General features: G+C 44.8%; 1 protein-coding gene across 1 annotated transcript; it reads right to left on the bottom strand.

Moving 5' to 3' along the window:
- Nucleotides 1–1,437: 1,437 nt before the first annotated feature.
- PCNA (proliferating cell nuclear antigen) lies at nucleotides 1,438–12,252 on the bottom strand. The gene is made up of 6 exons (XM_073559493.1): nucleotides 11,914–12,252; nucleotides 7,512–7,609; nucleotides 4,278–4,345; nucleotides 3,031–3,225; nucleotides 2,829–2,952; nucleotides 1,438–1,706 (listed from the first exon to the last, which is right to left on the bottom strand). The coding sequence occupies exons 1-6, from the start codon at nucleotides 12,132–12,134 to the stop codon at nucleotides 1,627–1,629; spliced, it is 786 nt and encodes a 261-aa protein (XP_073415594.1). The 5' UTR covers nucleotides 12,135–12,252; the 3' UTR covers nucleotides 1,438–1,626.
- Between the last annotated feature and the right edge of the window lie 746 nt (nucleotides 12,253–12,998).

The following is a 12,998-nucleotide window of genomic DNA, read 5'->3' as shown; positions in this document are numbered from 1 at the left end:
GCACAAAGCCCAGGAAGCGCCAACGTTTATCTACTGTGGGCGGTCGCGAAGAGGTTAATTCATAATTTTGATGCCATCAGAGTGAATCTATAATTTTCATAGTAATGAAAATAAAGAACTCTTATAATGAGGCGTGTCCAAACTTTTGGTCCGTACTGTGTGTGTGTATATATATATATATATATATATATACACACACACACACACACACACTATGACTTCTCAGCTAATACAAAACGTAGATCCTCAGGCTACATTCACAGCATGGGCGTAGCCAGGATCAAACCTAGAGGGGCAGAACCTCATACTGCACACCTCAGCTGCTACAGAATCTCATACTGCACACCCCTACACTTGAAAATAAAGCCTGCACCTTAAGTTTATGTGGTGATGAATGCAGTCTATTTATTCCAACTATCAATTGATGTTGATGTGTTACTGAAGACGAGCAATGCCTGTCCTGGGCGTCCTTTTGGGCAGCTATGAGGTGTACCTGACTGGTGCTTAAAAAAAGTAGTGTTAGTCTGTGTGCTACCTGGCGGCTTTCATTCTTTTTGGTACAGATACGATATGGATAGACAGATATGGATAAATCGATGGATAGAGCAGATTTCTAATCTGCTTTTGCTATTGAAAACATCTATGAGCTCAAAAACCTTTCAGGTGATGCGGTTTTTTTAAAAGCTTTGTTTTTGCAGCTGAAAAATGTATCCTCAAAAAACGCAGGAAAAACGCTGTGTGTGAATGTAGCCTTAGATCAGGAATAGAACAGCTATTTATAGGACATTTCATAACTTTCCCAAATTCCTATGAAAAAATATTCAGCACATTCTGCATTGAACTACTGTACCCAATTTATTATATTTTTTAGGAGTCTGAGTCAGTCCATTTTATACCGACTCCACCAAAATGAGCACCGACTCCACAGCCCTGATTTAAATAATTCAGAATTCTTAGTAATACTGTATTTGATCAAATATAGCAAACCAAGCTCCAGTTATTTTTTTGTTTAGAATAGTAACTTTCAGACAATTTTTTTCCCACTAAATTTGAACAAAATTGCCTTTTTCCCAAAAATGTTTTATGGTGTCACATGTCTTGCATTGATGGCCTAACACCTTTCATTGCTCATGCTTATATGGTGGAAGCGAATCTGAACTTTGGGATACTGAAAACCCAGCAAAACCTGCTTTCTGTCTACAGCTTTGCTTACAGCCAAGAGGTCAAAAATTTTAGCTGCAGAAAAAAAAGCATAAAAAAAAAACAAAGCAAAAAAAAAACAAAGCAAAAAAAAAACAAAGCAAAAAAAATGAAGTGTGAACATAGCTTAATTAGGATCATTGAATGCATTTTCTGCATAAGCTTTGCTTTCCCTTAACCGAGGCATTTGCCATCCACGCTGGTACAGGTAAAGAGACCAAAAAGAGACCATTACAATCAATTTTTACAAAGATTTACTTGGTTTCATATGGCAAGTATTACAAAGATTGTTGAATATTTACAGAAATATCTACAGACATGCCTAGAAACATGGCCAGAATGTCAAATGGTTACGTCCAATACAAGGCAATTTGGAAAAGCGCAAGCTTAGTTGACTTTACCACATAAAATAAACTATAGCATAGTTTAAGAAGCTTCTTCATCCTCAATCTTTGGAGCCAGGTAGTATTTCACATGGCCCATATCTGCAATTTTGTATTCCACCACTGAAACAGAAAAGAAAAATAAGAATTAAAAAGAACGCTGGAGAGACGCTTTCAAAAATCCACCATACGACTCTCATTCCATGGGTCCACTGTGGTGTCAGAACCACGGCTATTATTGTCCAACAATGTGCAGCATAAATTTGATGTTTCTCTAGCCAAGCAAAGTTCTAATCCGCAATCTACACAAAACATTGTACTGTTATTACACAGGGTATATCATTAAGGTCCAAGAAGGTTGCAATTCATCCCATAAGTAAATGCTGAAACCCTGGCACTAAGTGTTTTGCTGCAAAGCTTACTTCAGTTTCTGCCTTTCCACATCATATGTCTACTCCAGAGAATCCTGTGGTGGGCCAGTTCTATCTTGCAGAAGTGAACAGAATACAAGTGTATTAATTCCTATCCTGCCATTAGTGGCCGCTCAACAGTGGAGGGATGATAGCACGACTACACTGACACCTCATGCGCGTGGTAGTGCCAGTACTCATGTACAGGGATTCAGTTTAACCAGTGTTGTGACATAAGGGTCACAACGAAGCCCTTGGCCACACACCAAAGGCGCACTAGAACAGTCTCATTTGCAAAAGAAAACAAAACACTTTCTTCTGAAAAACTAATCAAGTAAAAACTACTGCTGATTATCAGGCTAAAGGCCCCCTTACACACAGCGATCTCGCTAGTGAGATCGCAGATTTTGTGACGCCACAGCGAGATCGCTGTGTGACGGGGATCAGCGACCAGCCCCTTTGCTGGGAATCGCTGATTGCGCTCCATCATCCTGGGCAGTTATTTTGATCGCTTGTCTCCCACTGGGCCAGCGCGCATCGCTGCATGTGGCTTGAGACCAGCGGCGTTCGTTTCTAATGTAAACAGCGGGTATCCAAGAGCCGTGCGGCTTAGATACCCGATGTTTACATTGGAAACCAGCTTGCTCACTGGTCCTGATCGCTGGAGGGGCTGTCTATGTGAGAGCTCACCAGCGATCAGCCTAACGATGAATGTCCCAGCGATCCCATCCATGTCGGATCGTTGGTGGGATCGCTGGGACATCGTTATGTGTAACTGGGCCTTAAGTCCCCTATACGGTTGTACAAGTAGTTTAAATAGAGCTAAATTACTCACCTAGTGGGATATCTGCTGACATACTGAGGGTCACTGTTGGAGACAGGGGGGTGGCTTTGGTGAAGAAATTTAGATACCTCAAAGCAAATGTAAGCTGGACTGGCTCATTCATTTCTATTGTAACCTAAAGAGAAATTAAATCAGATTTTCACTAACTTAAGCATCAGATCTGGAATATAACATGATAATGTGCAGTACTTACAGCTTCCTCCTCTTTATCCACATTTGAGGTCTGTGACAGCTTGACGTTTCCTGTTCCAAGCTCTCCACTTGCAGAGAATTTGACTCCATCCTTCGCACATGAAATCACAACAGCATCTCCAATCTGGCTAAGATCTCTACAAATACGTGCAAACTCCCCGGATGGCATTTTTATAACACAACTATACTCCTGCTCCTGTTGAGAGAACAATGAAACCATTAATTTCAACATACAGAAACTGAACAGAAAATGGTGCCATTACAGTATATACTCATGTATAAGCAGACCCCCCCCCCTAATTTTGCCACAAAAAAATGGGAAAACTTATTGACTCGAGTATAAGCCGAGGGTGGGAAATGCAACATGCTCCATATAATTTTGCACAAAGGTTATTGGTGGCCGATAACATGCTCCATATATACCCCATATAATAATGCTGCGATATAAGAAAAAAAAAAAAAATGACATACCTCTCATGGCTGGCTCACCCTCCTGGCGTCTGCATATCCGGTTCTGCTACATCTCAGTCCCAGTGTCTGTATCTCTCTTCCTGTCTTCTTCCTGTGCAGTCACATGGTACCACTCATTAATATGCGGCTCCACCCCTATGAGTGGAAACACGTCCATATTCATGACTTTAATGAGCGGTACCATGTGACCGCACAGGAAGACAGGAAGGGAGATACAGACACCGGAACTGAGATGTAGCAGAGCCAGATATGCAGACGCCAGGAGAGCCAGTATCATGTCTCCTGCTCCCCCTCCCTCGCTGGCTTTCAGGTGTATGACTCGTGTATAAGCCGAGAGGTTCTTTTTCAGCCCAAAAAAGGGGCTGAAAAACTCGGCTTATACATGAGTATATACGGTATAGTGTTAGATATGCCCCTAAAGTGCACATCCAGTTACATGTAGTAGCAATCACTATGTGAAATAATTTAGGGTAAGCAGAGCATAATGGAAGCAACTCCACCTCCTGAGCCCTCGGCATTGAGTACAAAAGCCTCGTTTTACAATAAATGCAGCTGTAAGCCAAGAATAGACAAGAGCAAGAGGGAGAAGGTCCCATTGGTGGAAATAAGTCAATGATTCATCCAACTGAAGGTACCATTCGCACAAGTGCAAGGGGCTTGTTATCCAGGCACATAATGAATATTTAATATTAATAAGCTGATTGATAAAAGCCTCATATGAACAGGAGGAAAAAAACAAGGCATCACCATCATGAGGAATACAAAATTAAAACTTACTGGAATTCCTAACTGCTCAACATCCAGATCCATCAGCTTCATCTCATAGTCAGAAACCTTTTCTTGATCTAAAGAGAAAAACTTTTATTAAATCCATCCTTTATAGAGGGACTGGATCAAAGGAGTACAATAGTAAGCAAAATTCACTAAAGACTGCATTAGGATTATGGAGGTTGTCCTTACTAAATGACAGGGCTGAAGTCACACTATGGCCACAGACTTGTGATCTTCCCAGCACACGCCACATGTCACCATCGGGGAACGGTGGGTTATGTGACTACGATATGCCCACTCCCCACCAGAATTAGACTAGACTGTTTCCGGTGTGCTCAATGGAAATGTATTGAGCGAGGCCAAAGTCTAGTGACTGCAGACTTGTCATTTAGACCGGACAACCCTTTCAGTGCTCATTCACACGGGACAATTTTAGAAGTGATGCAGGGCATCAAAAAAATGGAAACCACAAAGTATATGCAAACTGAAAATTGCACAGCCCCAAAAAAGGAGACTTTTTGATGAAAAAGAAATTAACAGCAATTAAAAGCACAAGAGGTATGTGTATGCTAACATCTCAGCCCAAAATAAATCTGCAAGACTAGACCATGTGCTCAAACTAAAAACAGGCACAGTTGGAACATACAAAACTAAAAAACAAAAATACCCTCAATAATGTAATACAATTTTTTTTAAAAATTTGAAGAGTGGGTGTGTAATAAATGTGATACAGGAGCCTAAAAGGGATGAGGCGGGCATAAGAAAAAAAAAAAAAAAAGACACGATAATGGTCAAGATAGAAAAAAAAACCCTGTAAGTCAGCCCATAGACAAAAAAAAGCAAATTTAGCCAGCTGTGTCTGGAGACAAGGAGGTGTACAGAGGCCAACACATTTCGCCACACATAGCGACTGTCAGCAGGGCTGTGGAGTTTGAAGCCCATTTTGGTGGAGACAGTGTCATGGAAATTGAGGAGTCAGAGGTTTGGCTTGGGCCCCTTTCACATATCAGTTTTTTGGCATCAGTCACACAGTCGGCTTGACGGATGTCGCAGATTGTAAAAAACTGATGCGTCAGATCCGTTTTTTCGCTGGATCTGACTGCCTTACCTGGTAATTGGCGCATGCTCAGTTTAAAAAGTGGAATCTGTCGCTGGATTCCATCATTTGACGGACAGCGACGGATCCGGCGCCCATTCTAGAAAACGACAGACGGCCCTGGATCCGTTGCTGTCCGACTTTTCGACGGAGACAAAAAACGTTACCTTGTCCGTCATCTCCGGCCACCAGACAAAATATCCGACGGACGAAACGTGAAACCATCAGTCGCTGATACAAGTCTACAGTGCCTACAAGTAGTATTCAACCCCCTGCAGATTTAGCAGGTTTACACATTCGGAATTAACTTGGCATTGTGACATTTGGACTGTAGATCAGCCTGGAAGTGTGAAATGCACTGCAGCAATAAAGAATGTTATTTCTTTGTTTAATTTTTTTTTAAATTGTGATAAGTTTATTCAGAAGGTCATTTATTATTCAACCCCTCAAACCACTAGAATTCTGTTTGGTTCCCCTAAAGTATTAAGAAGTATTTCAGGCACAAAGAACAATGAGCTTCACATGTTTGGATTAATTATCTCTTTTTCCAGCCTTTTCTGACTATTTAAGACCCTCCCCAAACTTGTGAACAGCACTCATACATGGTCAACATGGGAAAGACAAAGGAGCATTTCAAGGCCATCAGAGACAAGATCGTGGAGGGTCACAAGGCTGGCAAGGGGTACAAAACCCTTTCCAAGGAGTTGGGCCCACCTGTCTCCACTGTTGGGAGCATCATCCGGAAGTGGAAGGCTTATGGAACTACTGTTAGCCTTCCACGGCCTGGACAGCCTTTGAAAGTTTCCTCCCGTGCCGAGGCCAGGCTTGTCCGAAGAGTCAAGGCTAACCCAAGGACAACAAGGAAGGAGCTCCGGGAAGATCTCATGGCAGTGGGGACATTGGTTTCAGTCAATACCATAAGTAACGTACTCGACCGCAATGGTCTCCGTTCCAGACGAGCCCGTAAGGTACCTTTACTTTCAAAGCGTCATGTCAAGGCTCGTCTACAGTTTGCTCATGATCACTTGGAGGACTCTGAGACAGACTGGTTCAAGGTTCTCTGGTCTGATGAGACCAAGATCAAGATCTTTGATGCCAACCACACACGTGACGTTTGGAGACTGGATGGCACTGCATACGACCCCAAGAATACCATCCCTACAGTCAAGCATGGTGGTGGCAGCATCATACTGTGGGGCTGTTTCTCAGCCAAGGGGCCAGGCCATCTGGTCCGCATCCATGGGAAGATGAATAGCACGGCCTACCTGGAGATTTTGACCAAGAACCTCCGCTCCTCCATCAAGGATCTTAAGATGGGTCGTCATTTCATCTTCCAACAAGACAACGACCCAAAGCACACAGCCAAGAAAACCAAGGCCTGGTTCAAGAGGGAAAAAATCAAGGTGTTGGAGTGGCCTAGTCAGTCTCCTGACCTTAACCCAATTGAAAACTTGTGGAAGGAGCTCAAGATTAAAGTCCACATGAGACACCCAAAGAACCTAGATAACTTGGAGAAGATCTGCATGGAGGAGTGGGCCAAGATAACTCCAGAGACCTGTGCCGGCCTGATCAGGTCTTATAAAAGACTATTATTAGCTGTAATTGCAAACAAGGGTTATTCCACAAAATATTAAACCTAGGGGTTGAATAATAATTGACCCACACTTGTATGTTTAAAATTTATTAAAATTTAACTGAGCAACATAACTTTTTGGTTTGTAAGATTTATGCATCTGTTAATAAATCCTGCTCTTGTGTGAAGTTTGAAGGCTCTAACTTATTTGCATCTTATCAAACCTGCTAAATCTGCAGGGGGTTGAATACTACTTGTAGGCACTGTATGAGAAAAAAATGGATCCGGCGGCATTCCTTTGCCAGATCCGTTTTTTTCCAAAAATTGCCAGATTGCGACTGATTTAAAAAAACTGATATGTGAAAGTAGCCTTACCAACTCCATAGCCGTTTGTCAGTCCAGAAAATACACTACTCTGCACACTCATGCATATGCAGTGAATCAGAACATTTTTTTTAAACATCTTTGAGGGTTCAAGGACAAGAACCAACACAAATCTGCAGAATTTGTAATGAAGGGACACTGATTTAACATGTATATGCACAAGATTTTAAGGTAAAACAAAGCTTACTTGGGGATTCAAACACCATTGTGACTGTATCTGCATTGTCCTCGGCTCTCAGAGTAATTATGTCTTCACTCGCTGCACATTTCAAGATTTTTGACATACTGCAAAAGATAAAACAGTTCAATTAGGCAAATCAGCAAACATTCAGGAAAATTAGGCACGTGTATATGCGACGTAAGCATAGCGCTTGCAATGACGCCAGTGCGTGCCAACTACTCTGGGGACACAAACACCACCTTGACTAGTCAAAGCCCTCATTTACATTTCATAAACGGACTTCAGAAATACTTTCTAAAGATCTGTCTATGTAAGTAATGTAATACAGGGGCTGTAGGCAGGGTATTCACATAGGCAGACAACTGCTGGTGGTTCAGGTGACCTGACAGGCTAACTTTCCAGTCCAAAATGCTTACAATCTCAGGCTTGGAGATTTCTGGTATCATTAGATCAACCATAGGGCTCCAGATAGTAAAGATAAATTTTAGTTTTATCACAATTTGCAACTTATTTTACATATAACACATTGGGCTTCATTAATTAAAGCTGACTGATCGCAGATTAGTTTATGTTTATCCACCACTGCAGCAAAGTCTGTCACAAAGGCAACAGCACGTGTAAATGCGGCTCAATCTTATTCATACATAGACCTTTAGACTAAAAAAAAATACAGCCTGGAAATCCACTAACAGTCCATAAAAGTTATATATTTTTATAAAAAAGGCTGTCACAGACACGGTGATACAGAATAATTTTTTTTTTAACTGTGAAATGCAGAGTGGCCGACTTGTATTGTTGAGTTTTTAAACTCTTTAGACCACATTTATTGGTAGTCCCCATTGGGGACTTGAAAGAAGCTTTCCACTACTTTTACACTGATGAGAATAGGGCATCAATGTCTGATCGGCCAGGCACCCCCACCGATCAGCTTCCTTGAGGAGCTTGGCTGGTTACTTGAAGAGGCCTGAGCTTGTTACTGCACACTCGCCTCCTATTCAATAGGAGGCAGATGTGTAGTACACAGTGGCACTACAAGCAGACCACCAAGCTACACAAGTACTTCTGGCCAGCAATGACAGCTTATTGGAGGGGGTAGTGCTGGCCGATCAGACATTGATGTCCTATTCAGACAACCTCTTGAACTTACAACATAAATTAGTCCTGGAAAATTATTTAATTGCGCTTCAAAGCAATCAAGAGTCCAGTTGTTATAAAACCCCAGACAATAGGAAGAGGACCACAGTAAAATTGTATTAAAAATCGTTAAAATACAGGTACAGAAAACATTCCCTCAAAATACAGTGAAGGGAAACAGAATCCCGGACGTCAAAATTTTGGCGGATCCGCAAAAAAACGGATGGCCATCTGTCAAGATCCGCCGGTAATGCAACTCAATGAGGAAAAAAACGCATCCGCCAAGCAAAATGGCGGATCCTTTTTTTGCAAAACGGCGGATCTTGACTGATGGACAAAAACTGAAGTGTGAAACAGGCCTAAGTCCAGGCAACCACGGACGGCAGAGCTTATAATTGAATATGCATCTTTGGACGTACATTCAAGCTCTTCGCACAGCAATACCAATGCCAGCCAGAAGCGGAGATCTGAGTGCCAGTGCAGCAGCTTATGACGTAACTGCCATGTGCCGGACTGATGTCAGCTGCTGGCATGATTGACTGGTATTGCTGGCAGAGCCTGTCTCTGCACGATGATACATTTGAATTTAATACGTGTCCAAATAAAGCGCTGCAGTCTGTGGCGCCTGGACGGGCCACAATCATTAGGGGTCTGCAGTGCCTGCAGGCCGCATACATCCTGCGTGTTTGAGACCCTGGCGCTAGAGGCAGACGTGGCTGTCCCATTGCGTTGAGGGCTCAACACCTAAGGCCATGTGCACACGTTGCAGATTCGGAGTGTTTTTGGCCCTGCGGAACCGCAGATTTTGCTATTGTACAGTACCTTTATTATATTCAATGGAAATTAAAAAATGCAGTGCACATGCTGCGGATCTAAATCCGCAGGATGTCAATTCTTTGTGCGGAATCCGCAGCGGTTTGACACCTGCTCCATGATCAGGTGTCAAAACACAGGGGAAAACCACAGGATAATCCGCAGGTCTTTTGACCTGCGGATTTAGCCAAATCCGCAACATGTGCACACGGCCTAAGCTTACACCATGGTATTAGGCTATGTTCACACGTGGCGGTTTTAACTGCGCGATTTTGGCGCGAAAAATAAGCATCCCATGCATTCCTATGGGATTCCACAATGCTGTGCTAATGCTGCGGTTTTTACTGTGGCGGAATCGCTTTGTTGTAAAAAAAACGCAGCATTCTCATTAATTTAGCGGAATCGCGGTGTTCCCACACCCATAGGAATGCATTGCTCTGCTTACTTTCCGCATGTGGTTGTGCACACCATGCGAAAAGTAAGCGGAACATTTGCGGATGGTACCCACGGTCCGGAGAAGAGGAGACTGTCTTTCGGGCTTTGGGTACCATATCCCTGTAAAAAAATAGAATTTAAAATAAAAAATATTGTTATTCTCACCTTCTGACGTCCCACGCAGCCTTCCCGCCTCTCTCCACGCTCCCAGTCATCCTTTGCGAGCGATGACGTCCGTTCTCGCTGTAATTCTCGCAAAGGATTACTGGGAGCGGGAGCACGGAGAGAGGCGGGAATGCAGCGCGGGACGCCGGAAGATAATGACAATTTTTTTTTATTATTTACATCCTATCTTTTACTATTGATGCCGCATAGGCAGCCTCAATAGTAAAAAGTTGGTCATACTCGTCAAACACTGTTGGCCAACCTGTCAATCAGTTCTCCAAGCGATGCTCCAGATCGCTTGGAAAACGCTAGCAATTCTGCAAGCTAATAACGCTTGCAAAATGCTAGTTTTTCCAAGGGAAAATCGCGGGAATTTAAAATGCGATTTTCCCACGGAATGAAATTCGGTAATTTCCACGAGAGTTCCGCTACGTGTGAACGTAGCCTTACGGTTCATCATGAAGGAAATCAAATTTCAGTGAAGTGACAGATGTCCCCATCCTGGTTCTCATCTTTGGGCACCCATCTCTACTTTCCTGCGTGAAAAGAAACATTACGTAAAGGGAACCTGTCAGCAGGATTGTACATAGTAACCTACAGGCAGTGTCAGGTTGGCGCTGTTATACCGATTACAATGATACCTTGGGTGATGAAATCCATCTTGTGCTTTTTTTAAATACTTGTTTAATTATATGCTCGTGCCCTAAGGTGGTGTTCATGTATGTGTTGCTCTGATTACATATTCATAAAGCAGACTACTGACAGGTCACTGCTGTCTCACTGACCTGCCCCCTAGTTCGCATAAATATACTAATGTGCGTATTTGAAAAAACCCATGTCACAACAAAATAGCAGCGCCTGCGCCGTCATTTGTCAGCGCCTATTATCTTGCACTGTTGAAAAGTCAAAATGGCGCCGTCTGCTGCAATTAGCATCTACTGCGTTCCAATAGACGCTACTGAAGCCAAAGAAATTAACACAACAAAATGGCGCTGGAGGTGGCGCATGTGCAGTAGCGTAAGGCTGGGCTCATATTGCGTTAATGCAGTCCGTTCAACGCATAGCGTTATGCTATACCGCTAGCGCAGACGATGCGCTAGCAGTGACGGAGCCCCAGACGCGACCGCATGTCCGTCACAGAATGACGCCACATCGCTAGTGCATGCCAATTACAGCATGCGTTAGCGATGCACTCGGTAATGGCTGTGAATGTCAGCGTTACCAGATTGCATTAACGCAGTATGAGCCCAGTCTAAAGGGGTTTTCTTCAGTATAACGCCCCGACCTGACACTGCAGGTTACTGAGCACAATCCTGCTGACAGGCTCCCGTATTTGATCCGTGCACAGCACGTTTATTTGCAGGGCTCGTTCCGTCGGCAATGACTAGTCCACGCCCGCTAGAGGGAGCCATAACAACCACCTCCTACGCCGTGTATCCATGGCTGCTCTTTTATCTGGCCGGCATCACTAGCTACATGCGGGGCTGTACAGTCTTCGGCCTACAGGCAGCTGCCCGGCATCCTCGCCTTCTCCAACTTTTAATTCGCTCTGCGAATTGAATATGAATCCCTCACGTGCAGCGCCCCCCCCCCATTATGGAGGCCTGAGGCTCCCGGCGTGTCATGTGGCGCCAGTCACACGAGGCTCCGCCCACTTCGTTTTCCCGCCCGAATGGTCGCGCTCAGATTTAGTGACGTCATCAAAAAATGAAGGAAAGAAAACAGCGCCAGAAACAGACAAGAGCGGACATGTCTGCTGAGCACTGCGGACACCGGGGAGAACACCGGCACGTCACTGCGCACAGCCGCCTGGACACATGACACCTCCCCCGTACACCGCGGCCCCGCCGCCTCCTCCTACCTGCTCATCTTGACGCCGATGGATTGGTTTCGGTCACATCGATAAGTGTCAAATCCGTCTGAGCGGAGGGTGAGCTGCACCAGGGAGACGTGCGACGAGTCCATGCTCTGCAGGCTGATGCCGCTGGACGTGATGTCCCAGCACGCCTCATCGATCAGATCCTTCAGCGCCTCCAGCACCTTCTTCAGGATGCTGCCCTGCACTAGCCTGGCCTCAAACATGGTGGCAGCGACTCGGCCACTAAAAGCGCTGTGAAAAAGATGATGGGTTTTCCGGCTACTGCAGCTCTCGCCTCCGGTCCGCTCCGCTCCACACTCTGGCGCCCAATAAGCCGGGCAGCGCCGCCTCCCTACGCTTATATGGAGCGCGTCACGTGACGGCTGCGTCACGTGCAGGACAGGCGATGGCGCTAAATTCGTTTCCCGCCTTCTGCGCTACTTGTCTGTGTGTGTGCCATGTGTGGAGAATAGGAGTTGTCGGTGTGTGACCGGGGTCTACAGGCCTCTCACAGCGAGGCGCATCCGTACACACTATCTGTAGTGCAGAAACCTGCGTTATACAGGGGAATGCGCGGGTATCTGAGGTAATATGCTCACTGGCAACAAGTGACAGCAGCTGCAAAACGCCATTACTAGTGACAAGTTAGTTTCTAGGGAAGGTTTGCACTGCGATCACAGAGCTGACCATTTATCCCCGCCATCTCCATAGAACCTTATCAGCACCAGCCGCCATCTGCTGCCTCCGTAATGTCACATTGTGTCTTCACTAAATGCAGATTTTACCCGATGTCAGGCTCAGTGACAGGAGACGTGTGGCCAGGCCGTGCACTGCGATCACAGAGCTGACCATTTATCCCCGCCATCTCCATAGAACCTTATCAGCACCAGCCGCCATCTGCTGCCTCAGTAATGTCACATTGTGTCTTCACTAAATGCAGATTTTACCCGATGTCAGGCTCGGTGACAGGAGACGTGTGGCCAGGCCGTGCACTGCGATCACAGAGCTGACCATTTATCCCCGCCATCTCCATAGAACCTTATCAGCACCAGCCGCCATCTGCTGCCTCAGTAATGTCACATTCTGTC

This window comes from Dendrobates tinctorius, unplaced genomic scaffold, assembly GCF_039654945.1.
Source record: "Dendrobates tinctorius isolate UK_male_01 unplaced genomic scaffold, ASM3965494v1 ptg000272l, whole genome shotgun sequence".
Classification (NCBI taxonomy): Eukaryota; Metazoa; Chordata; class Amphibia; order Anura; family Dendrobatidae; genus Dendrobates; species Dendrobates tinctorius.
Note: the sequence above shows the minus strand (reverse complement) of the source record. Positions and strands in the feature narration are given on the sequence as shown.

Bases quoted from the DNA above. Each gene is read 5' to 3' on its own strand.
- PCNA (XM_073559493.1), bottom strand. From the start codon at position 12,134: ATGTTTGAGGCCAGGCTAGTGCAGGGCAGCATCCTGAAGAAGGTGCTG. The intron at 4,346-7,511 runs GTAAGCTTTGTT...TTTTCTCTTTAG, and splicing joins AATGGTGTTTGAATCCCCAA to ATCAAGAAAAGGTTTCTGAC. The intron at 3,226-4,277 runs GTAAGTTTTAAT...TTCTCTCAACAG, and splicing joins TTGAGCAGTTAGGAATTCCA to GAGCAGGAGTATAGTTGTGT.